Below are 24,655 nucleotides of genomic sequence, written 5' to 3'. Positions count from 1 at the left end.
AACAATTATAAGTATTCTCTAAATAAGTCATTGCAACTAAGTAAAGATGTAACTCTGTAAATACTACAATATCATTGTCTAAATTGCTGGGCCAATGATCATAGTGTGTCCAAAACATCACTATTGTTTACTATACTATACACACCTACCTTCTATATTTTAGTTACTAACTATCCACCATTCACACTGATAGCGGATCTAATTCACTGATTGACCAGTGTACTGTAACACCAAACATGATGCCTACTAATAGTACTGGCCCCCACTACTCTAGCCTGTTAGTGGGTCTAAGTAACTGATCATTTGTTCTCCACTACTCTTGCCTGTTAGTGGATATCTAATTTACTGATTGACTAGTGTTCGCTGTAGCACCAAACATGATGCCTACTAATAGTACTGGCCCCCACTACTCTAGCCTGTTAGTGGGTATCTAATTTACTGATTGACCAGTGTTCGCTGTAGCATTAACCATGCTACCTTTCTAATATTACTGCTTCCCCACTACTCTAGCCTGTTAGTGGGTCTAATTAGCTACCTAATCTCTGAGCCATCACTCCCAGTACAATAGAGTTGGCTATCTAATAACTGATTTTGGGGTTTCACCCCAAGTGGCCTCCAACCGCCCCTATAGCCACCCCAAGCCTCGCAATGTCTCTTACTAATTCTTTTGTTGAGTACTAATACACTGTCCGCAAACAGTCATTGTGCTATTAACTCATTTGCACCAACATTTGTTTGGTTATATCTAGACAACATGATAACAATTTCACTTACCAAACTGCTGGCCTATTTCAAACTAAACTTACTAAGATCTTCTAACACTTCTAACTTTTTTCACACTTTTTCTCTCTGCCGAGCCCGCCAAAAACATAGACGTCAAACATCCCGCGTCGGTAGTGATGTGACAATTCTTTAGAGATGTACTCTATAATCGATACTTACGATTATCTGTCTATTCGCTTTCGCGACACCCTCTGGAATCGGAGGCAATGGTCATATCCACTTTGCTATCACGGCTCGAATAACAAGACAATATTTGTGTGATCAACATGATTGTTTTTCAGTGTCTGGGTGGTATGTCTGGCTGGGCTGATTGAGGTTTTCTTAATTGGTCTGGGTCAGGCTGGTGGTGGGCTTCGGCCGTGGCTAGTTACCACCCTACCGATAAAGACGTACCGCCAAGCGATTAACCGTCGATGACGACGTGTAGAAACCGAAAGCGGGGTGGATCCTACTTCTAACAAAGTTAGCCCGTTTCCATCTTAGATTGCATCAACACTTACCATCAGGTGAGATTGTAGTCAAGGGTTAACTTGTAGAGAATAAAAAAAATGTTCGAGTACATTGTACATGCAAGTATTTAATTATGCATCTATAAACTCTCTCCTTTACATAGAGATGTATAAACATTTTTTCTCTTAAAGCCTTTTTCCTTTGACTAATTATAAAAAGATATGACGGCATCTTAAAATAAAAACAATTATTGTTAATTGAAGGTGCCGTCGGTAAAAAAAACAAAAGCTTGCACTTTTATTTAATCAGTAGATTGTTTTGGAAATTATACTATATTGTAAGAACTATTGTATATTTATTTTAGTATCAAAAATATAAGCTTCGTTTATTTTATGCTGGATGGTGGTGTGTGTAAATATTGAATATATTATTTTAAAAGCTCTAATGACTGGATATACCTATTCCTTGTAGTATCTATATTAATATTATAAAGCTGAAGTGTTTGTTTGTTTGAACGCGCTAATTTCAGGAACTACTGGTCCGATTTGAAAAAACATTTCAGTCTTAGATAGCCCATTTATCGGGGTAGGCTGCAGGCTATGTATTATACCTGTATTCTTACGGGAACGGGAACCACGCGGGTGAAACCGCGCGACGTCAGCTAGTATTAAATAAAACACTACAGGTTTGTTATATATTTTATTATCATAACATACGTTGACAACACAGCATCTAAATTCTACAACTTGAAATTCCATAGGTACATTACAGTTAATTTTACTACAATTCATTACATTACAAATTAAACTATGGCATCATATATTAAAGCATTTTAGATACCTATGCTGTAACTTTTACAAATCAAAATTTTAATTCTTCATTAACCGGAGTTTTGATATAAACAGTATATTTATGTAAGTTACAATAATTACATATCAATATATTAATAACAATGTAATCTAAGTTTACATACCAATCTATTCATAAGCTTCTTTTGTATACAATGTTTGCCTATTTTATAATAATAATTGTTCGAACAATTGACAGAATATAAACATAGGAAAACTACGTGCTATATGTACTTTTACATTTTTACGTATAGTTGTACTTCTATGTTATATTATCGCGTCAGCACATAACAAAAATAACCTACGCAGACTGAACGAGTTCAGCTGTCCTGAGTTCTGTGTTATGCGTTCTGCGTTTTGCGTTCTGCGTTTTGCGTTCCTTGTAACCATTGTTAATTTAAAGCTCAGCGCAGGTATGATGCAATTAGAATCATACCACGCTGTCTAACATCTGCGTAATGCTACATTGTAAAGTGACGCAAACACACAGAACTCAATAAACATGAACTCTTTAGAGCTCTCGCAGATAAAAAAGAGTTCTGCGTTCTGTATATTCTTAAGAAAAGTTACAAACGTTAAAGCAGATAGCAAGCTGTCAGAGCGCACTGTCTATCTGCGTGACACTTTAAAGTTACACGGAACACAAATAGTGGCTTAACGCAGAACTCGGAACGCCGGCGTTGATTGCGCGGGCCCTATAGTATTGTAATTTCTATAAACAAATATAATAAGAAGCTTCGTCTTTTATTTATATGGCTTAATTTTTAATCTATTTGCGATAGTTACACTCGAAGTTGTGGACGAATGACGATAACTTTCAACTATTTTATTACACTTTATACATTTTATTTACACATATTTTTTTATTAACGTTACAATTTATACATGTTACACATTAAATTTTAGCGAAGATTTTTTTACGTCATATTCGAAGCTTCATTATTAATAATATAAATTCTATTCTCCTAATTGCCAATTTTTAATAATACTCTCTTTTTTACATAATTCTCTAATATTTTTAAACATATTAATTAATGTTTGGGGAAGATTTTATATTGTCTATAGTCTATACAATTGACGTTTACCTAAAAAGCAATTTTATTGAGTAATTTTTGTAAACAGGCATCCAAAATGTCTATAATTTTATATGGATCTTGCATCGCATCTATATTATTTATTGAGTATTAACAATAGATAGGGATCGGATAACTCATTTCACAATACTAACCAGAACTAATGTCGGCAAACTTTGTATTCTAACTTGAATTACTATATAGAATAATCTGTGGAATACAAAATGTGTCGATGAGAGTTTGGGGTTATATCAGACCGTGATATATTTTCCATATAGAAATTGAATAAAACCCTATATTAAATACTTGATATACGATACTTGTAAACAATATAATACATATAACAATTGACACAGAAAATAATTTACCACACAATAAAAAATATATTAATAAAATCATACTAAGATAATAAAATATAGAGTAATTACTACTCCTGTTATGAATACAAAATGCATTGGACCACCATTTATTATTGCAAACTTCGATGGTGCGTTGATCGCGACGTCACAGACATGCCATTGTACCGTATATTATAGAAGCGCGCGACTGTCGCGGCGCGTTGCGTCAATCGCGTACGAGTTCATCAAACAATACGGAAAAAATATCACTATCTGAGTTTAGCTTAATTGGATCAGTATTAACTTTCTATAATAATTAATGTACGTAATTAACTTACACTTATAATTAATTTTAACAAGCTAATTCAGTTGAGCGAAAGCATAGCCAAGTCCTCAGCGCTTCTGTACCTCATACTGTGTTCTCTCGGCCACTGCGTAGCTGGAAACATTTTAAAATATGTTAACTTTGTTATTTTTTCAATCTTCTTAATAGTTGAGCATGTTTTTTTGCTTCTATCATTCATTCATTCATTAGAGTCTCGACAATAATGGGTAATTGAAGGACTAAATTTTAAATGTTAGTTTTCGTAATATACTCCAAAAATATTATCAAAATATTTTTGGAGTTCCAAAAATTTTAATGAAATATAAATAATTTCGATATGTCTTTTCATAAGACTCAATCTGATGGACATGAAACAATACGATACAGAGGAATAACTAATGATTTGTAGCCAAAGAAAATAACCACAAGATTTAAGAGACATTTTCTATTTAATTTAGACACCTCTGCGTGACATATATTCGTGTAATGTATCCTTTTCTATGTAATTAATCGAAGAACGTGTGGTGCAATAGCACGACTACAATATAATTATATTATACAGGGTGCTCGGGAGTATATCTCATAACTTCAAGGTGTTGTTGAGCTTATACTTAACTACTAACTTATAGGAGCCCAACTTTTTTTAACTAAAAAATAAAAACATTTTATGTTTTTATACACAGTAATTCGACTAATTCCGACTATCCATGTAACACACGCCTTTATCTATCCTTGCATTTTAAAATATGTAAAACTTGGCTACGTCATAACTTTAAGGATGCGTATAAGGGACACGTTTTAAGATCTATTTACAAAAGAAATATTATTTACCCCGAAAATATTTATTTTAGAACACATGCTCCTTGAACATTTTTAATTAACTTTCGGTAAAGAATATAACCCCAGAGTTGTGGCAAATACTCACGAGCACCCTGTATATATATTGGTTATGTTGACATAAGATACTAATTTTATCGAATACTAGCAGCCGCCCCGCGGTTTTACCCGCGTAGATCCCGTTTCCGTGGGAATAAGGGGATAATATAAAGCCTATGAAACTCACAAATAACGTGGCTCTCTATTGGTAAAACAATTTTCGAAATCGGTTTAGGATATCCAGAGATATAGAACCTCACAAACTTAACTACACTGAAATTTTCGATGCAATATCTACTTGTATCTCATACGATACAAATTGGAATTTCGCATAAATTTTGAATAAAATTAATTTAGCGCGGACGATCTGCTATTCACAAAATTTAATCAAGTGTGAACTATGTACTTACACATGCAATACGTTATCAAAATTTGTTATTACAAGCTCTATTAGTTTTAGTCGCAAAACAATTATCGCTTAAACTAGGCATGCAAAAACAAAAAGCTAATAACTACATGCATTATATTAAATAATCATGCATAATTATAGATTAACATTCATTTTCGAGTGCGGCTATTTATTGTACTATTTTGGTACTAAATTAGTGCAATTCATAAATATTATAAAGCAGTATTAGTTTAAATTTCTAATCAATCTGAATAATTAAACAATTATTATCAGTTTCCATATACAGTGGTGTATATTCGACGCTTATTAAATAGTGGGACGTAAGTTATATTCCAAGTTTTGGTTTTAGGAATTGATAATGTCTTAATCTTTTGAGATGTTCAGGGATATTGATTCAGCAATTGATGAATGCTGACCAAGTTACAAGTTTTTGATTGGTAGTAGGTATGGTTCTGAGGGCCTTTATTATGTCTTCCTTTTACACTTTACTTTGTAATTGAACATTGTCAAACCTACCCACTAATGCCTGTGTCAGAGTTAAGCCTGCTTTGATGAGCTGATTGTTTAGCCATATCAATATATTGTATGATATTATCGTAGGGATTTGTTGGGTTTCCGCGGAAGATATTAAAATGGGTGCTCATTGATATATTGTAATTAAAGAATAAGACAAGGTGCATCATTTAATAAATTGCTGTCGATGGAAGCCTAGATATTGCGGTATTTAGAATAATCAAAGCAGACGAAGCAGTGCAATATTTAAAAAAAAAGACGGCTCATCACTTGATAACTTGCGTATACAGAACTTCTGTCCGTCTGCCACTCCTGTTAAAACCGCTGTGCCAATAGTGACGAATTTTGCTACAGAAATAGGCAGATAGTAGTAGAGCTCTTTGTGATAGAGTACGTCTGAGGAAGTACTACCCACTCAGCTTATCTATTTCATCAATCAGCGTTGCTGTGCTTCAGTTGGAAGGGTAATAACAGGCACATTAAAGCTTCATCATTATCAACCCATATACGGCCCACTGTTGAGCACGAGTCTCTTCTCAGAATGAGAAATTAGGCCAATAGTCTGTTAGTTACCGTTTGGAGTGAATATCACACGTGATATTTAATTTCCTAAATGTGCACTGCCCCGGACCGGATTCAAACCTACGCCCTCCGTAATCGGACGCAGAGGTCATATTCACTGAGCTATCACGACTCTACATGAAAGCTTAGAACCTTAGATGTTGGAGAAGAACGTAGTAGCTACCAGTTAGGCGGTAATAATAATACACTCAGAGGCACAATTATTCGTCCACTTTAATATGTCGCGAGTATATTAAAGTGGGCGGATAATTGTTCCTCTAAGTATATATTTGTTTTATGTATATAGAAAATAGTACAAAGCGTAGTAAGCCAGTTAGAAATATTTTCATGAAAAGTGTACAAAAAATACCTATTATTATAACATGCTTTCTTTGGTGTAACAGTGAGTTTTCTCTTGCGTTTGCATGCAATACTTTTTTTGGAACGTGATTTTCGGGCGTAACGTGCTGAAAACATTAAAGTTAGGGATAAAATAGTGTATTTAAGTGCTTAGAGAATACAATTAAAACATTCTTTTTTATATAGTAAAGACAATATAACATTCAGGTTTTTCAAGTTTTATAACATTCAACATTCCAAGGATTGCATTCATTTTAAACTAATCATTTGTATCAAAATGTATACATGATACCTCAGACTAATTAGATAAAGACCTGCCTCACAAGACATTATTTTTCTGTCAACGTATATGATCAACGATCTTATGCGATTATAAACACTGTCTCTAAAGAATCGATGTTTCATAGTTTAAAATCGTGTCCGTCGGTTAAAAAGCTCCGTAAAAATACCTTTTTGTGTAGTTATATGGTGCAAAAAACGAACAAAAACTGCTAGTTTAGTTTAAAATATGTATGAAATCTAAGCTAGTTTTCCTTAGAAAATGGCAGAAAATTTTGTTCGTGAATTTGGGTGCGATACTAGTCCTTATGTATTTAGTCTGAGCATGATACATACAAACAATGTATATTGAAAGCAATAAAGTAAATCTCTCACATACCTGTGTAATGCATGTTTCTGTACATATCCGGACAGTTGCTTGATACCTGAAAACAATCATGAAATTTATATTTTTTTCTGAACTTGGCTTAAATACCGTAAATGTGTAAATAATTGCTAGTGAAATACTAAGGTGAATTGGTGTGTTATATGTATGTTTTAAAGAATTTTTTTCTTAATATATTGTTTTATATGATGAGGTCCTAGGTTCGATCCCTGGCTGGGCTGATCAAGACTTCTTATTTGGTCCGAATCTGGCGGGAGGCTTCGGCCGTGGCAAAGACTTAGCGTTCCGGTACGATGTTATGTAGAAACCGAAAGGAATGTGGATTTTCACCCTCCTCCTAACTCCATTGAAGTTTTGGTAAGGTTGCCTTTGCCTTACTAAAGCTTAACAGGACTGAATAGGATCGACTGACGAACAACGATAGACGAACATTATCACGCTAAGCACGGAGGCTTCGGCTGTGGCCAGTTACTATCCTACCGGCAAAGACGTACCGCCAAGCGATTTAGCGTTCCGGTACAATGCCGTGTAGAAACCGAAAGGGGTGTGCATTTTCATCCTCCTCCTAACAAGTTAGCCCGCTTCCATTTTAGACTGCACTTATCATCAGGTGAGATTGTAGTCAAGAGCTAACTTGTAAAGAATAAAAAAAAGACCGCCAACTAAGCAGCATTGTGGGTTTAACCCCCAAATCAGCTCTCTTGTAATGCGTTTTACGTACGTAGTTACGTAACTATATTGCAGGTGATTTTTTATTGTTATTATTATATTAAAATGAATATCACGTGTCTCAATCGGTAAAGGAAAACATCGTGAGGAAACCTGCATACCAGAGAATTATCTTAATTCTCTGCGTGTGTGAAGTCTGCCAATCCGCATTGGGCCATCGTGGTGGACTATTGGCCTAACCCCTCTCATTCTGAGAGGAGACTCGAGCTCAGCAGTGAGCCGAATTATTATATAGTTTACATTATTAAAAGGTCGTTGGTTGACATAGGATGTTGAACTGTGTACGTGGCGGCACCTGAACTGGGTCCTAACTGAAAAACGGTGCTGCATACTTTTTTTTGTACAAGAAGTATGTGGCAAAATGCTGAGTTAGGGCCTTTTTCTAGGTTATGCCACATATTGAAAGAAAAGAAAGATATTTGTTTTTAAGTAATGCCACATATCACATTAAATCTAAATTATATGAAATTATGGCTTAACTGTCCACTCAAACAGTGGAGCACTAAAGAATTCCCTGTAATATCTGGCAAAACCTAGAAAAAGGCCCCAACTCAGCATTTTGCCGCATACTTTCAATAAAAAAAGTATGCAGCACTGATTTTCAGTTTTTATTGCAGGGCGTTCTTCTTTTATTTCTCTAGCTATAAGCTATTGTGCAAGTGGAAGGTCATAAGAGGAGAGGAAGGCCAAAGAAGAGATGGTTGGATTGTGTGAAAGAGGACATGTGTGTAAAAGGAGTGGATGATGAGTTGACGAGTAATAGAGACGAATGGAAAAGATTGACATATTTTTCCGACCCCACTTAAGTGGGATAAGGGTAAGGAGATGATGATAAGCTATATATTTAGAAACGTCTATTGTAATGTGTGGGACTACCTAAAAATAAAGATATTTCTTTTCTTTCTTTCTTTCTTTATCCACGGCCGTGGGTTCGATTCCCACAACTGGAAAATATTTGTGTGATGAGCATGGGTTTTTTCCAGCGTCTGTGTGTATTTATACATTATATAAGTATTTATATGTAGTATATAAATGTATATGAATATTATAATATCAACTATCTTAGTACCCATAACACAAGCTACTCTGTATGCTTACTTTGGGGCTAGGTAGTGATGTGTATTGTTTAAGTATATTTATATTTATTTATTTGTTTATAAAAGAAAGAAAATGAGTAGTAAAATAGTGGATGAAGGCATCTCATAAATTAAACACTGTGCACAGTGTATAGATTTTGAAAACGACGCCGCAAAACCGCACAGCGCGTTCATTAATTAATGGAGACGACACTAAATTATATTTAGTTTAGCGTCCGCTGCAAACTGCAAACACGGCTCGCCGGAGCTCCGTGTTGAGCGATTTATGACCACAAATTGACTTGTATTGAAAATGACGCCGCGCGGTTTCATCCACGTGGTTCCCGTTCCCGTAGGAATACAGGGATAATATAGCCTATAGCCTTCCTCGATAAATGGGCTATCTAACACTGAAAGAATTTTTCAAATCGGACCAGTAGTTCCAGAGATTAGCGCGTTCAATCAATCAAACAAACAAACAAACTCTTCAGCTTTATTATATTAGTATAGATATAGATTTCAAATAGGCTTTTTTAAAATGGCCTTAAATTGTTCATTATAGTTCTACTAGATTGGAAAAAAAAATCATCATATTTTTTCGAGACATGAATACATGAAAATTTTAATTTTTTAAATATTTTATTGACAGTACGAGCTGTCATATTTTATCTGTTTCATGACGTCACGTATACACTAAACGTTAAACCTTGACCAAATGGTTTATCAAAATTATTATTTACTTTGACGTTTATTCCTTTAGTGACATCAAGGGAAGTTACAATATGGACGACAGCGTTTTTGACGTTTGGAAAAAAATATAAAATACATATTTTTAAAATAATTTTCCTATGAAATCCTTTATTTTTATTTATTAATATCGATATATTTCAGACCCCTATTCCATACGAAATTAATATTGTTTGTATTAAATTTGATATGAGTCAACTACTCTTTTGTACTCGTAGAACTGCGTGCACGTTCGTAGGAAGAACTACTGCCATTCTTACTTCGCAGCATTACTGTGACTGAAGAGTGTACCTAAACTGTACTTTGAACTATTATAATATATTCTGAGACTGTACACCTAAGCCTTAGGAGCATAGGGAAGCGGATTGTATGATGTTGGTATTGCATATTCTGTGTTGCTCTGTTTTAGTTCAATGGTTTTCCACTTAATCAGGTGTGCCTTAATATATTCTTTTTCCATATGCTTTCTGTATAAAAAATCATGAATAGTTTCAACGTATCACTTCGCATGGTGCGGGTGACAATTCGTTTCACTCTTGAAGGTTTGTCGCAATTCACGATAATAGTACGTATTATTAATGTCATACAGTGGACTGTCAGCCATGCTAGCTGAAAAGCACTTTAAATTAAATAAAAAAATCAATGTATTAAATAACTATGAGACAATGGCGCGAACAGTACCCTAGAACTCTCGGATTGAAGTCTGATCACTTAATCGCTGGGTCGCATAATAAACAGTAAACTAATGAAACAATAAGCCGTAAAAATTGTTTAGTTTAAAAATTTTTTGTAGGTTTGTGTGTACTCTTCTATAACAAGATCCCCAAGACTGTGATGGACTTGCCAATGCACAACTTTAAGCACTGTATTAAAAAAACATATACTTAATCGAGGTTACTATACTATTGATGAGTTCCTTAACGATAAAGGTGCTTGAAGGCCATTGGATCAGCTTTCACCTTCACACAGGAAGTAAAACTATATATAAGAAATTGTAATTGTTTGTTGTTGTAATTGTAAATTATGATACTGTATGACTTTTTCATTTCAAAAGAGCAACTGTCCAGTTTCTTGCCGTTATCTTCTCAGCAGAACCTGACATCCGAATCGGTGGTAGAATCTTTACAAATAGTCAACTGACGTGTCCAAAGTGCTTGTAATAAATGAATTTTGAATAATAATAATTGATGTACAAAAGAGGATATAAATTAAAATGAACTCAAAAACACAGTCGTCAGATCAATTTTAATTAATGGTTAATTAAAAAAAAATCCATCCACGTTTCCTTCCACAGTTCCTAACACTTTTGTGTTTATTGTTTACGAAGTTCCTTGTTCAAAAGATTGATGGACAATAAAAACTTCCCGCCCGTTATCGGGGCGTTGAATGGAGCGAGTTTGAGTCTAGCTGCGTTGTGTTTATTTGTGGCTCGTTTCAGCCATACATTTAGATCTAGATAAGCCAGTGGTTTCGCGAAATTGTGTAGTGTACTTGAGATTTATCGTAAGTTTTCTACTGTAATGCCGAGCTTTAGTAATAAATTTAACGTAGACAAAAGTAAAGTGTGTTTGCTTGAACCACACTCGTCCGCGCAGATTGATTTTTTTCTTTCTGTTGAATTTTAATGAAACAATGGTTACAATTTGCTTCTAGCTAAGTTTAATCTACTTGATCCTTTTTTTTCTGTATTTATTTATAGTGGACGGCCTCCGTGGCGTAGTGTAAATGTGACATTTTACAATATGTTAACTATAACACAAACGCACAAATAACTAAGATATTAGTAATTTTGTTTGACAGCCCATACAAATCTAATAATCATTATGTGCATACGACGTCATTAAAGCGTACCATTTTGTATGGGAGGTTTTTCAGGGATTCGCGGCAGCGCCGCAAATCTGACCCTTTAAATCCCTGTAGCTCCGAAAGTAATGATCGCAGATACCCTGTTACTTTTACAAAATTGCCTTACAATTAGCATACTCTTAATTCATATACAATTAAAAAAAACTGTCATCGTCCCTATTATACGTGGTAAGGAAAACTGAAGCTGGGATTAATATCTTCGCAGTTCGCAGTGCGAACTATTGCAGTGCAGCTTGTTGTGTATGTGTAACTTTATTGTAAACAATGATTTGAAAGATTTATAGAGCAAATAGTTTGTATTCGTTATCAAAGCCTTGAATGAAATGAGTTTAAAAAGTACTCAGTTGTGTTTGTTTGTGGCTCGTTTAAGCCATACATTTAGATGTAGATAAGCCAGTTCAGCGGAATTACGCAAAGTGTTTCAAAGTTATCTGTGTTAGTAAATTTTTAGTTTGTTTGTAGTATTTTATTTAGTCCGCGTTCATCTTTCATACATACTTTTGTCACCTTTTTAAAGATTTACATGTAAAAAAATACTTTTTAATGCTTACCTATACCCGTGTATAATACTATCATTCTTATTATACTAGTCCCTGTATTATACCTAATCTGAAGTATCATTTGAAGCAGTCTGAAATCATTAATTCTTTTGATAGATATAGTCTGTAAATATTTGAAACCCGCCGCGCGGTTTCACCCGCGTGGTTCCCATTCTCGTAGAATAAAGGGATAGTATAACCTATAGCCTTCCTCGATAAATGGGCTATCTAACACCGAAAGAATTTTCCAAATCGGAGCAGTAGTTCCTGAGATTAGCACGTTCAACCAAACAAACAAACTCTTCAGCTTTTATTAGTATAGATTCAGATATTGAAAAAATATTTTTTTAATTTCGTTTTGAACTTACATTGTTGATAGAGTCATGTATGCTCGGGTAGAGACGATTATGAAGAATCTGATATAAACTGTGTTTGTGTGTGTATGTATTTATAGGTGTGTGTTTTTTAAAATAAATTGAGCTGAAAGATAAAGATTTAAAGATGTAAATTTTAAATGGTGAAATTGTCATTTGAATCATTAAATACTTAATAAATAATTTGCATGCCTAATTGGCAAGATACATTTACTATCTACATCTACCGACCACCTGTATAAATAATGCATGTATCTGCAAAGAAATAAATTGATTGATTGATTGATTGAAGGATACAAACCGGCATTCCCTGCTTGTTGAAGTTGATGTTAGTCCGAACCGTCCGATGGTGCAGCGGCTGTACCGGCCTGGCGTTGTTACCGAGCGGCGCTTTTGGGGTCAGCTGGGACCCCTGCATGAGGCGACGGATGGCGTACATCTGTAAGCAAAAATTGTTATGAAGAGGAGTGCTCTAATATGAGAGACTTTAAAAATATTTGGGGTCAATTGGGACCCCCGTATGAGGCGACGGATGGCGTACATCTATAAACAAAATCTCGTGATTAAGAAAAGTGCTCTAATATGAGAGAGCTTAATAATATTGGGGGTCACTTGGGACCCCTGCATGAGGCGATAGATGGCGTACCTCTGTTAACAAAATCTCGTGATAAAGAAAAGTGCTCTAATATGAGAGAGCTTAATAATATTTGGGGTCAGCTGGGACCCCTGCATATGGCAACAGATGGTGTACGTCAGTAAACAAAAATTTGTCATGCATAAGATTGGTCTAGTATTAAAGAGCTTCTTAATATTGGGGGGCAGCTGGGACCCCTACATGAGGAGACGGATGGCGTACATCCTGTAAAGAGGAGCTTTGTAGGTATATACTTAACTTATGAGGTACCTACTTATACCAAAACGCTTGACAGCTTTGCGAGTAGGCTAACCAGCCCCGGCCAAATGCCTGTAACCAGCTAGTTTATTAACTAATTTGGTCATAACAAACTAATAAAATAAACATCAAATCAATTTAATGTCTCTACCGCGTAGTTCACGTTCCCTTGACAATAACGAGATAAGCTATAGCCTCTGAATACTCACAAATGACGTGTCATCCTAGTGATCCTTTTATAGTTTCTAATATTCAGTAGATCCAGAGATTATTCCCTTTAATACCACAAACTTTACCTCTTTATAATTTTGACATGCTTCAATACAGCTTTGTATGAATGTTAAATTGCTTAGCAATTAATAATAATAGGATGTTACTAACTTCTTGCTTAGAAATGTAGATCGGTTTGTTGAATATGATCCACACGGCTGTCTCCCAGCAGCCAGGGTGGGTAGTGGAGCCTTCGTAGGTGAGGTATTGTTGCGTGTTGGGTAGTAGCGAGCTCAGGGGTAGGTGCTTGATGGGGTAGGAGCTACCTGCGGACGAATGACAATTTAAGTATTTTTTTTTATTTTATTTACAACTTAGCTTTTGACTACAATCTCACCTGGTAAGTGATGATACAATCTAAGATAGAAGCGGGCTAATTTGTGTGAAAATCCACACCCCTTTCAGTTTATACACGACATCGTACCGGAATGCTAAATCGCTTGGCGGTACGTCTTTGCCAGTAGGGTGGTAACTAGTCACGACCGATGCCTCCTACCAGCCATGAATTAATTAAGAAAACCTCAATCGACCTAGCCGGGGATCGAACTCAAGACTTCCGTCTTGTAAATCCACCGTGCATACTACTGCGTCACGGAGGCTTTCAAGTAAAATATAATCGAAAACTATGATCATAGATTTCTCGGCGGCTAACGCGTATGAATATCATGGTTTTAGAATAAAGGTCACTTTTTAACCGACTTAAAAAAAAGGAGGAGGTTATCAATTCGTCGAAATCTTTTTTTTTAAATGTATCAAAAGTATGTACATTTTTACGCTAATCTACAAAAGTTCCCATTTAACACGTGTAGTGTACGAAGTACTTAGTTGTTACCTCTAAATGTGACTTTGTTAAAAGCGCTTGTTATAAGTCTCAGCTCCTTGTTCGTCGGCTCGCCAATCTGTAATACAAAGATTATGAAAATCGAACAGAACGTATAGTTTAAATACCTACTTACCTATCTAGTATTTACTTTTATTACTATAAGTTATAAATATTAGATCTACTTTTCCATTAAATTTGTTATCTATATATAAAAAAATATTTTTGTATTTCTAAACCTAATAGTAAAAAAAAACACAAATGTATTTTTTTTTCCACAATGGAAATCTTCTACGTCGAAGATTTGCTTCTCGAAAAATATAGTCTAGATCTGCTCTAATTTTTTTTTCATCTGCTGGCACATAATATAATACAGCATACCTGAACCATTAGTGAAATGCCAACAACTCCTTGCGACTTGTGTTGAGCCTCCGACATGTTGTGGTACAATTCCTTGTTGAAACCGTATAACTGGATCTGCAACAATACATGTAAAAATTAAAGTGTCTAGCTGATATTTATACGATATTATTTGTCTGTTTGTCAAGGCTAATGGACATGCTGAACCGATTTTAGTGGGACTTTCACTGCAAGATAAAGGAAAAGTTATTTTAAGTTAAGGGAAATTAAAAGTTATTTTTTACGGAAAAGTTTAAGAAATTAAATGTACGCGTACGATGTCGCAGGCGTACGCTAGTTAATATAGTTATCAGTTAGTCAGTTATTTATATATTCTTAATTTTTAAAATTGTATCGTTAGAAAGATATTATAATTATTATAAAATGTTAATAATGGGGACAATGCTCTGATAAACTTAAAGAAAACAGACGTAAAGAAAAACAAAAAAAAAAAGATTGTGTTCCACTAAACTGGACTTCCACTGTCCTGTGTACCTTTGTATACCAGGTATATATTAAACTCACTATACTAAGCATCTACCTATATTTAGTGTACCTACGAGTTAATCTTTGACGCGAATTGTTACCACATATTGCGATATTAACGAGATTCTATCTAAAATTAGATTTCTCTCAATCCCGCTTGAACAAGTTCATTCAATTGTGTTAAGTTTTCGAGTTTATCGCCGCTAAAACCGTTAACAACCCTGAAGATTTAATCCACGCGCAAACAGCTAATAATTCTCGTATCTTCCTTTATACAATAAATAGTATGGAATGAGACATTTTTAGATAACGAAATAATATTTCAGACATAAATAGGAATTGTTGCATTATATTTATCGATAGTTTAAAAAAATAACGTTTGTGTCTCGGGCCGCTTGACTGAAGCGAACTTTAGCCTGCTGTCGTATGCGTGAGAGAGAAGCCAGACAGAGTGGCGTCGTAACGCGTTACGTTACGAAGCGGTTTACCCTCCCACAAGAAGTTAACACTTAAAAAAAAACTTTTTTTATATCCTTGACTACAATCACCTGATGGTGAGATGCAATCTAAGATGGAAGCGGGCTAACTTGTTAGTAGAAGGATGAAAATCCACTCCCCTTTAGGTTTCTACACGACATCGTACCGGAAAGCTAAATCGCTTGGCGGTACTTCGCCGGTAGGGTGGCAAGACACGGCCGAAGCCTCTCACCAGCCAGACGTGGACCAATCAAGAAAACCTCAACACAGCCGAGGCACTGCGCTATGGAGGCTGATAAAACTTACTTCTCCTGGAAACGTATGATGGTCGATCTGATGTTCAGAGCCCTTGTTGTCATCGAGTCCATAGTGGAAGTAGATCTCTTCGAACTGGTACCGGTAGGAGAGTGGCCCTCCACTGATGTTGACCTGGTGCTTGCTGTCCTTCTCCACCCTGAAGACCAGGGACTGGCCGGTGTTCTGGAGTACACCACTGACCTTTGGGAGATACAAGAAATTAGTATTTAGGTGTTTTTAATGATATAAGCTACAGTTTGTTTCATGTAGGATGGTGCGGGCGACCGTTTGTTTCACTCTTGAAAGTTTGAATGATAGTAGTACGTATTATGGTCAACTTACAGACTGTCCCGTACCTACCCATGCTATCTGATTGACTTCAAGATACATTGTAGTTAGAAAAACGAAAGCTGGAAAGGCATTCCATAGACTTAAAAATTGTGTGCTAGGAAAAACGGAACCTGTAAGGCTGTCTTTAAGATAGTGTATTATGGTAGCACCTATAAATGATTTCCTCGCACGTTGTTACATAGGTATATTGGCATTCAATATTTTTTTCAAGACCAAAAAACCCTGAGAAATTCGGGAATTGTATATAATTTAAGTCCAAGTCAAACTTCATTTATTTCAATTAGGCTTAGTTGAACAACTCCCACAAGCAGGGTGCTTAGTGGGAATTTTCAATATTTTCATACTGTTACTATCGCGGTATCGTAAACGCGATTTTATTTGGAATTGAAACAGTTGTGCTGTAGTGCCAATAGATGGCGGTGTTTCAATTCCGTAGAAATTCGCGTTTACGTCAACGCGATCGTCACAGAATCAAACTGCCACTAGGCCCTCAGATTTGAAACGTCAGGTTACGCTAAGAGAAAATAAAGTAGAATATTAAAGTAGAAAATAACAACTCATATTCGCCTCACTGTTGAGCACGAGTCTCATCTCAGGATGAGAGGGCCTGAGTGCACCACGCTGGCCCAATGCGGATTGGCAGACTTTACACACCTAGAGAATTAAGAAAATTTTCAGGTATCCAGTTTTCCTCACGATGGTATCCTTCACCGTTTGAGACACGTGATATTTAATTTCTTAAGGCAGAGGTCAGATCCACTTGGCTATCACGTCTCAAAAATAAGTCTAAGTGTCCCAAATACCTAAAGGACCTATAGGTATTTGGGACACTTAGACTTATTTTTGAGACGTGATAGCCAAGTGGACTATATATCCATAACCTATAGTATAGGTTATGGATATATAGTCAAAGGTAAAGCTATCTAGCTAGCTAGGTTTAGATTTTTAAATGGAAAATTTGTATCCATCGCCTCAATTGAATTTGTATCGAGGGCGTGTAGTACACAAAGCAGTAGATCCTATCAATCAATGGGCGCGCCTTGATTAGTGCCTGGCAACTTTTGCGCTTTCAACTGAGATGACATATTGCCTGATAACACGCGAGCGTATGATCTATCGCTCGCTGGAACTGACAGGGTATACAATTAGATCGCTGAATTTGTACAGATTTTATGACAAATAACTATTTGGTTTCAAAATTATGTTTTAAAGCTATTATAAAGCTGATAGCTCAGGATCTGTGGAACGTTTTTATAATTTATTTATTTATTTATACTTTATTTTTTTTTATTGTTTACAAGTTAGCCCTTGACTACAATCTCACCCGATGGTAAGTGATGATGTAGTCTTAGATGGAAGCCGGTTAACTTGTAAGGAGGAGGATGAAAATCCACACCCCTTTCGGTTTCTACACGGCATCGTACTGGAACGCTAAATCGCTTGGTGGTACGTCTTTGCCGGTAGGGTGGTAACTAGCCACGGCCGAAGCCTCCCACCAGCCAGACCTGGACCAATTAAGAAAATCTCAATCTGCCCAGCTGGGGATTGAACCCAGGACCTCCGTTTTGTAAATCCACCGCGAATATCACTGCGCCACGGAGGCCGTCAAAAACTTTATTTGTACACCACAACATAAGAAAAAACAAATAAAAAAAAGAAAAAAGTGTAGCACAGAAGTAGGATACAAAAGGCGGCCTTATCGCTACGTAGTGATTTTTTCCAAGTAACCTTGGGTTTAGGGAAATACAAAAACACAAGAGTGCAGGTTGTATATAAAATAAAATACATACATTCAAATAATTACACACTATTTCAAATAATAAACCAGATTACATAGATAAATATAAAATAATTAATATACATAACGAAAGTAATATATACTATAGTATATGGCAGTAAATATATACATATTTTATGTTATTAAAGAAGATAATGTAATTTGACAGCTTTTTAAATATATCCAGTGATTTTGTTTGTCGAATGTCTGACTATTACAATTAATTACTATAAAAATAATTTTCATCTTCAATGAATAAATGAATGATATTTTATTCATGAAAATGAAGGTTTAACATGATAGTACATTTATAGAATTGAGCCTTTATACATTTTACCATAATTGGTGTATGAATTATCTTAAATAATTAAATACATTTCAACGAAGAAAAAAATAAAACTAAATTGATACAATGTCACAATTACAAAATAATAAGTTAGAAAATGTCCATGTCCATAAAATAATCTTGAATGTCATAATAACTTTTTTTTAATAATAAATTATTTATTTTACATTTAAATATTGTCCAGGGCTTCTCTTTTAGACTATGAGGAAGTTTATTATATATTTTTATTGCCATACAAAAAGAACTCTTGGCATATATTGTCAATCTTGTGAGGGGTCTAACCAATTTATTTTTACGGCATGTTCTCAGATTTGCGTTGTTGATAAGACGATCAACTTTTTTATTCCGACCGCTCTTACCATTGAGCTATTGAGGCTTTGTCTTGGCGAGTCATCTTTTGGTATACAATGCTCCTCCATCGAGTACGGTCGCTGGCCATTTGGGCGGCACTGTAAAAGGTGCGGGTTCCTGTTTCCTTGAGAAGATCTGACCATCGGGTTTGGAGATCTACCTCGTGGCCGTTTGTCTTCCACATTTCCCACCATAATATTTTTTTCCAAGTTATTCCAAATCAGACTACAAACCTAAAAAAATATAAATGCAAAAAAAATGTACAATAATGGAAAAATTGTATCTCTAAATCCATTGTTGAAACTTTTCTTTTCGGCATATCTATTGAATATGTATTCCATGGTGGAATAGGCGTGGAGTGCCGTTATTTCTGAAAGTATTTATGTAAAAGATAGTCTAGTTTGTTGATTGATAACTGCTGATACCTTTTCACTAACACCACAGTAAAAAGTAACACCTACAAGGCGGAGGCGTATTTTTGTTCCATGGGTATATCTTTTGTTTTAAGTGGTAGGGAATTTAAGGCTCAGTTACACGAGGAGAGCTCTTTAAACATAACTCTGTTGCTCAGCTGGCCTATTCACTATTTTGGTTTTTATTATCAACCTATTAAAATAAACATCAGGGCAATTGAAAGATTGTTATAAAATATTGTTTTTTTTTATAGGTTAGGTACATATACAATATTATTTATTTATTTTTTTGTCACATGTTTAATCTTTTCCTATTATAATTGCATATTACATATTTAATATGTACACACTAACTATTTTTAGTAATATATCTTTAAAATGTTTACTTATAAAATTATTGTAAAGAGGTGAAATTGTCATTTGAATCATTAAATACTAAATAAATAATTTGCATGCCAAATTGGCAAGATACATTTACCATCTACATCTACCAACCACCTGTATATATAATGCATGTATCTGCAAATAAATAAAGTGATTGATTGATTGAAAAAAAAAAAGATTTTATTTTTCTGATTTTAGTGTGTCCTGGAATAGTGAACGATTTTTATGACAATTAAATGGGACCAATCTGGAAGTATATACTCTTTCAAACAAAAAAATAATTTTAAAATCGGTTAAAAAATTACGAACTTATGAGGTAACAAAAAAAAAACAAACATACGCGTCGTTTGAGAACCACCTCCTTTGTTTTTGAAGTCGGTTAAAAATGAAACATGGTGCCTTTGGGAGGTAGCAAGCAGCGTTATGAGCTAAAAGTTCTTTAGGTTGTTTTATTATTTAGAAAATCTAGCCGATGTAGGGTCTAGCCTTATCCTAGTCTAGCTACATTTACAATTTAATGTACTTTAATTTTTTTCCTTTTTATTGTAGTTCTGCCTACCTAAATGTCAACCAGTGGGCTGTTTAAACTGTATACATATAAAATACAAGTTATATATTTTCGAAAAGATTAGCAAGAGTACATAATTTAGATTACCTAGCACATTTATTACCGAGGCACTATCATGTAATTTATAGCATATGAATATTTTGTATTGCACATGCATACATTCATTTAGCCGGTAACGCAAATCCAATGCTAATGTATTCATCCGATATGGTATCCGACAAGTTTTTGCAGCGCGCCGCACAGTGCTTGCCTTGACTAAAGTTTTGGCTATTTATGATCGCCGTAAGCAAGCTACATGTGGTAGAAATAATTCATTTTTGCTTAAATTATTTAATAACTAGCAGACAACGAATAATGAATGAATGAATGAAATGTACTTTATTGTACACCAACAATAATAATAACAAGCAAGAAATTAACTTAAAAACTAATGTACAATTGGCGGTCTTATCGCTAATGAGCAATCTCTTCCAGTTCAGACAACCTCGCAGTTTCAGGTGAATTTTCAACAATCCCGCGGGAATTTTAGTGAAATTGATGCATTAATAATCCTTCACGCAGCTACTGAACTAAATAGGCTGAAATTTGAAAAGGAAATAGGCTTTACCGTTGATTACTTTTTATCTCGGAAAACTCATGATTCCTGTGGGGTATGTGAATCCACGTGAACAGAGTAGCGGGCGTTCCTCAGTCATCGTTATCAACCCATATACCTCCTTTCAGAATGAGAGGGGTTAGGCCAATGGTCCATCACGCTCGCCCAATGCGGATTGGCAGACTTCACACACGCAGAGATTAAGAAATTCTCTGTTCACCGTTTAAGACACGTGATATTTAATTTCTTAAAATGCACACAACTGAAAAGTTGGAGGTGCATGCCCCGGATTCGAACCCACACCCTCTGGAATCGGAGGCAGAGGTCATTCCACTGGGCTATCACGGTTCCCCAGTAACTACTCGTATATAAATAGTTTCTAAACTATCACTTTATTATTCACGTTATTTCATGCAGATCCGCCGCTATCAGCCACATGCAAATTACCGCCAACACCACGTTTTAAATCCTGCGATAAAATGCTGTAAGCCGTAGCTTTTTACTGAGGATAGCAAACGTTCTTATTTTGTCAAACAATAGCGAATTTCCACGACTTCATCCATGAGAAAATCAGATAAAAAATATTTGCCAATAAATGATTGGTAAAACACTGATTTTTGAGAAGATAGAATAAGTATGATATGGGGATAGTACGTACGTCATCAACCCATATTCGGCTCACTGCTGAGCTCGAGTCTCCTCTCAGAATGAGAGGGGTTAGGCCAATAGTCTACCACGCTGGCCCAATGCGCATTGGCAGACTTCACACACGCAGAGAATTAAGATAATTCTCTGGTATGCAGGTTTCCTCACGATGTTTTCCTTCACCAATTGAGACACATGATATTTAATTTCTTAAAATGCACACAACTGAAAAGTTGGAGGTGCATGCCCCGGACGGGATTCGAACCCACACCCTCTGGAATTGGAGGCAGAGGTCCACTGGGCTATGGGGATAGTACTCGTATAAAAAGATATTGTATGTATGAAAGCTTTTGATATGACCTCTGCCCCAGATTCCGGATGGTTTGGGTTCGAATCCGGTCCGGGGCATGCACCTCCAACATTTCGGTTGTGTGCATTTTAAGAAATTAAATATTACGTGACTCAAATGGTAAAGGAAAACATTGTGAGGAAACCTGCATACCAGAGATTTTTTCAATTCTCTGCGTGTGTGAAGACTGCCAGGACTGGACTAAGGATTAATCACTCTCATACTGAGAGGAGACTCGAGCTCAGCAATGAGCTGAATATGGGTATGAGTATATGACGTAGTAAATTTTTTGGTAGATCTATAAAGTAGGAATGTTTTACAATGCGGGTTTTTGTTATATCTTTAAAAATATGAGGCAGCGTTTGATTTTTATCGACATTTCCAACAATTATTATCATCATGTTTGAATCAATCTTGACTAATTATATATCGACATCGACATCAACACTCTATCTATGAAAATCCCTCATAAGAATACTTTCAGTAATCTTTTAATGTATCGCGAACAGACAGACAGATACATAAACGCGACGGAGGACTTCTATGATTATAATATTAATCTACTACCTCTAAACGAGCAGTTCTTATTTGTACATCTAAATCTCGGAATCGGCCCCAACAATTTTCATGAAATTTAATATGGGTTTCGAGGCCGATAAATCAATCTAGCTTTATTTTATTTTTAGAAAACGCACCAATAAAAAAATACCAAACTTAGCCCGGTCACCCAGGTCGCTAGTACTTCTATATTACATTAATATAGAAGTACTAGCTGACGCCGCGCGGTTTTACCCACGTGGTTCCCGTTCCCGTAGGGATATAATATATCCCTACTATAGGGATAGTAGGGATATAATATATCCCTACTATAGGTATAGATATAACGGGGATAACATATAGCCTATAGCCTACCTCGAAAAGTGGGCTATCTAACACTGAAAGAATTTTTTAAATCGAACCAGTAGTTCCTGAGATTATCGCGTTCAATCAAACAAAGAATCAAACTCTTCTAAGCTTTATATATTAGTATAGATATAGATGTACGAGCACGTTATTGAACAAAAACAATAGTGCGCTTAGTGTAACTAAACCAGATAAAACCGTGTTTACGCAAATACTGTGATTAAAATACAGTGCATCCTAACTTTATGGGATGAATATGTAAAATATTCACGCATTTGGCATTTTAATATAATATTTATTATAATAAACAAATTAATCTGTAGCTATTACTAATAACGAATACTTCTATGATAGATATTTTCAAAGCTACTAACTGAAAAAAAATACTATCTTTTATAGGCCCATAATCACATGGCCAAGTTCGGAAACGGCCCAAAAGGAAGTAAAAAAAAAGAAGAGCCTACAGTTTTACTCGCGTAAAATCCCGTATATGGCCGAATATTATAAAACTAGCGGACGCCGCGACTTCGTCTGCGTCAAAATCGATGTAAACTTTCACACCCTTCAGAACCGATTTTGAAAATTCTGTCACCGATAAAACATCTTGTAAATACAGACATAGACACTAAAGACATTCGTATCAATCAGAATCTGTATTGGAAGCAAACAGCATCAGTTAGGGTAGATGGTGAAGAAACAGACGCCATTAAGATTGAGAAAGGCGTTCGACAGGGATGCATTTTGTCGCCCCTGCTTTTCATCTTATACACAGAACATGTAATGAAGGATGCTCTAGAAATTGTTATTACCGGCCAAGTGATTAACAATCTACGATATGCCAACGACACTGTCTTGATAACTGCATAGATACCGTTTGCTTCAAACTATTATGATGGGCAAGATTCCAGGCAAAGAAGGAGTAGGAAGAAGGAATAAGTCACGGTTATGACGTAAATAGTCGAAGAACTTTTTCACCTAGGAATGGACAAGGAGAAATTTAAAAAGCTGACCTCCGACCTTCATTAATGAAGAGGCACTTAAAGAAGATAACTGATTGGGCTGGCTGGCTCTAGAAAATGGTGCTTTAGATATTGTCATTACGGGCCAAGTTATTAACAATCTACGATATGCCAACGACGATATACGACGAACGACGTATTAGCTGCCTAGATGCCGTTTGCTTCAAACTATTATTATGGGCAAGATTCCAGACAAAGAAGGAGTAGAAAGAAGGAATAAGTCATGGCTACGAAACATAAGGGAGTGGACTAGCATAAAAATAGTCGAAGAATTTTCGCCTAGCCATGGATAAGGAGAAAGCTGATCGCCGACCTTCATAAATGGAGAGGCACCTAAAGAAGATAACTGATTGGGCTGGGAAAACTATATAGAATAAGACCTGTATCAGAAGGGCGCTCTTCCTTAACTTATTATCATAATTCTGAAACAATAATAAATACCTTATGTTTGTCGAACTGTATGTCCCTCAGCCAGGGGTCGAAGAGTAACTTGTCGGGCTCTATGTTGACGGGGCTCTGGCGCCGCCCCTTGTTGCACATGCTCCATTGCGGGTTTATGAGCCCCCAGAATCCTGGACCTAGCAAAATACATTGTCATATCAATTTATTACTTTTTCAAATAAATACTACCCTATATTTAACAATTTAAATTTTAACTCTTGAAAGTTTGCCGCCATAACTTACTAGGAGTTGGATGAAAATCCCTTTCGGTTTTGACACGACACCGTATCGGAACGCTAAATCGCTTGGTACGTCTTTGTCGGTAGGTTGGTAACTAGCTA

General features: G+C 35.6%; 1 protein-coding gene across 2 annotated transcripts in view; it reads right to left on the bottom strand.

Annotated features, from left to right (window-relative positions):
- Positions 1-1,919: 1,919 nt before the first annotated feature.
- The window catches only part of LOC112054661 (carbonic anhydrase-related protein 10), an 88,772-nt gene continuing 66,036 nt past the window's right edge, over positions 1,920-24,655 (bottom strand). The window contains exons 4-12 of one of the 2 annotated variants that reach the window (XM_052888681.1): positions 24,315-24,451; positions 16,182-16,373; positions 14,895-14,990; positions 14,526-14,592; positions 13,805-13,959; positions 12,833-12,970; positions 7,195-7,240; positions 6,547-6,643; positions 1,920-3,931 (exon numbers count right to left, since the gene is read on the bottom strand). In XM_052888681.1, coding sequence (XP_052744641.1) covers positions 3,886-3,931; positions 6,547-6,643; positions 7,195-7,240; positions 12,833-12,970; positions 13,805-13,959; positions 14,526-14,592; positions 14,895-14,990; positions 16,182-16,373; positions 24,315-24,451 — 974 coding nt within the window. In that variant the 3' untranslated portion in view covers positions 1,920-3,885. The remainder of the gene's footprint in view (positions 3,932-6,546; positions 6,644-7,194; positions 7,241-12,832; positions 12,971-13,804; positions 13,960-14,525; positions 14,593-14,894; positions 14,991-16,181; positions 16,374-24,314; positions 24,452-24,655) is intronic. The other variant, XM_052888682.1, reaches the window with a different exon arrangement.

This window comes from Bicyclus anynana, chromosome 23 (assembly GCF_947172395.1).
Source record: "Bicyclus anynana chromosome 23, ilBicAnyn1.1, whole genome shotgun sequence".
NCBI classification, from domain to species: Eukaryota; Metazoa; Arthropoda; class Insecta; order Lepidoptera; family Nymphalidae; genus Bicyclus; species Bicyclus anynana.
Note: the sequence above shows the minus strand (reverse complement) of the source record. Positions and strands in the feature narration are given on the sequence as shown.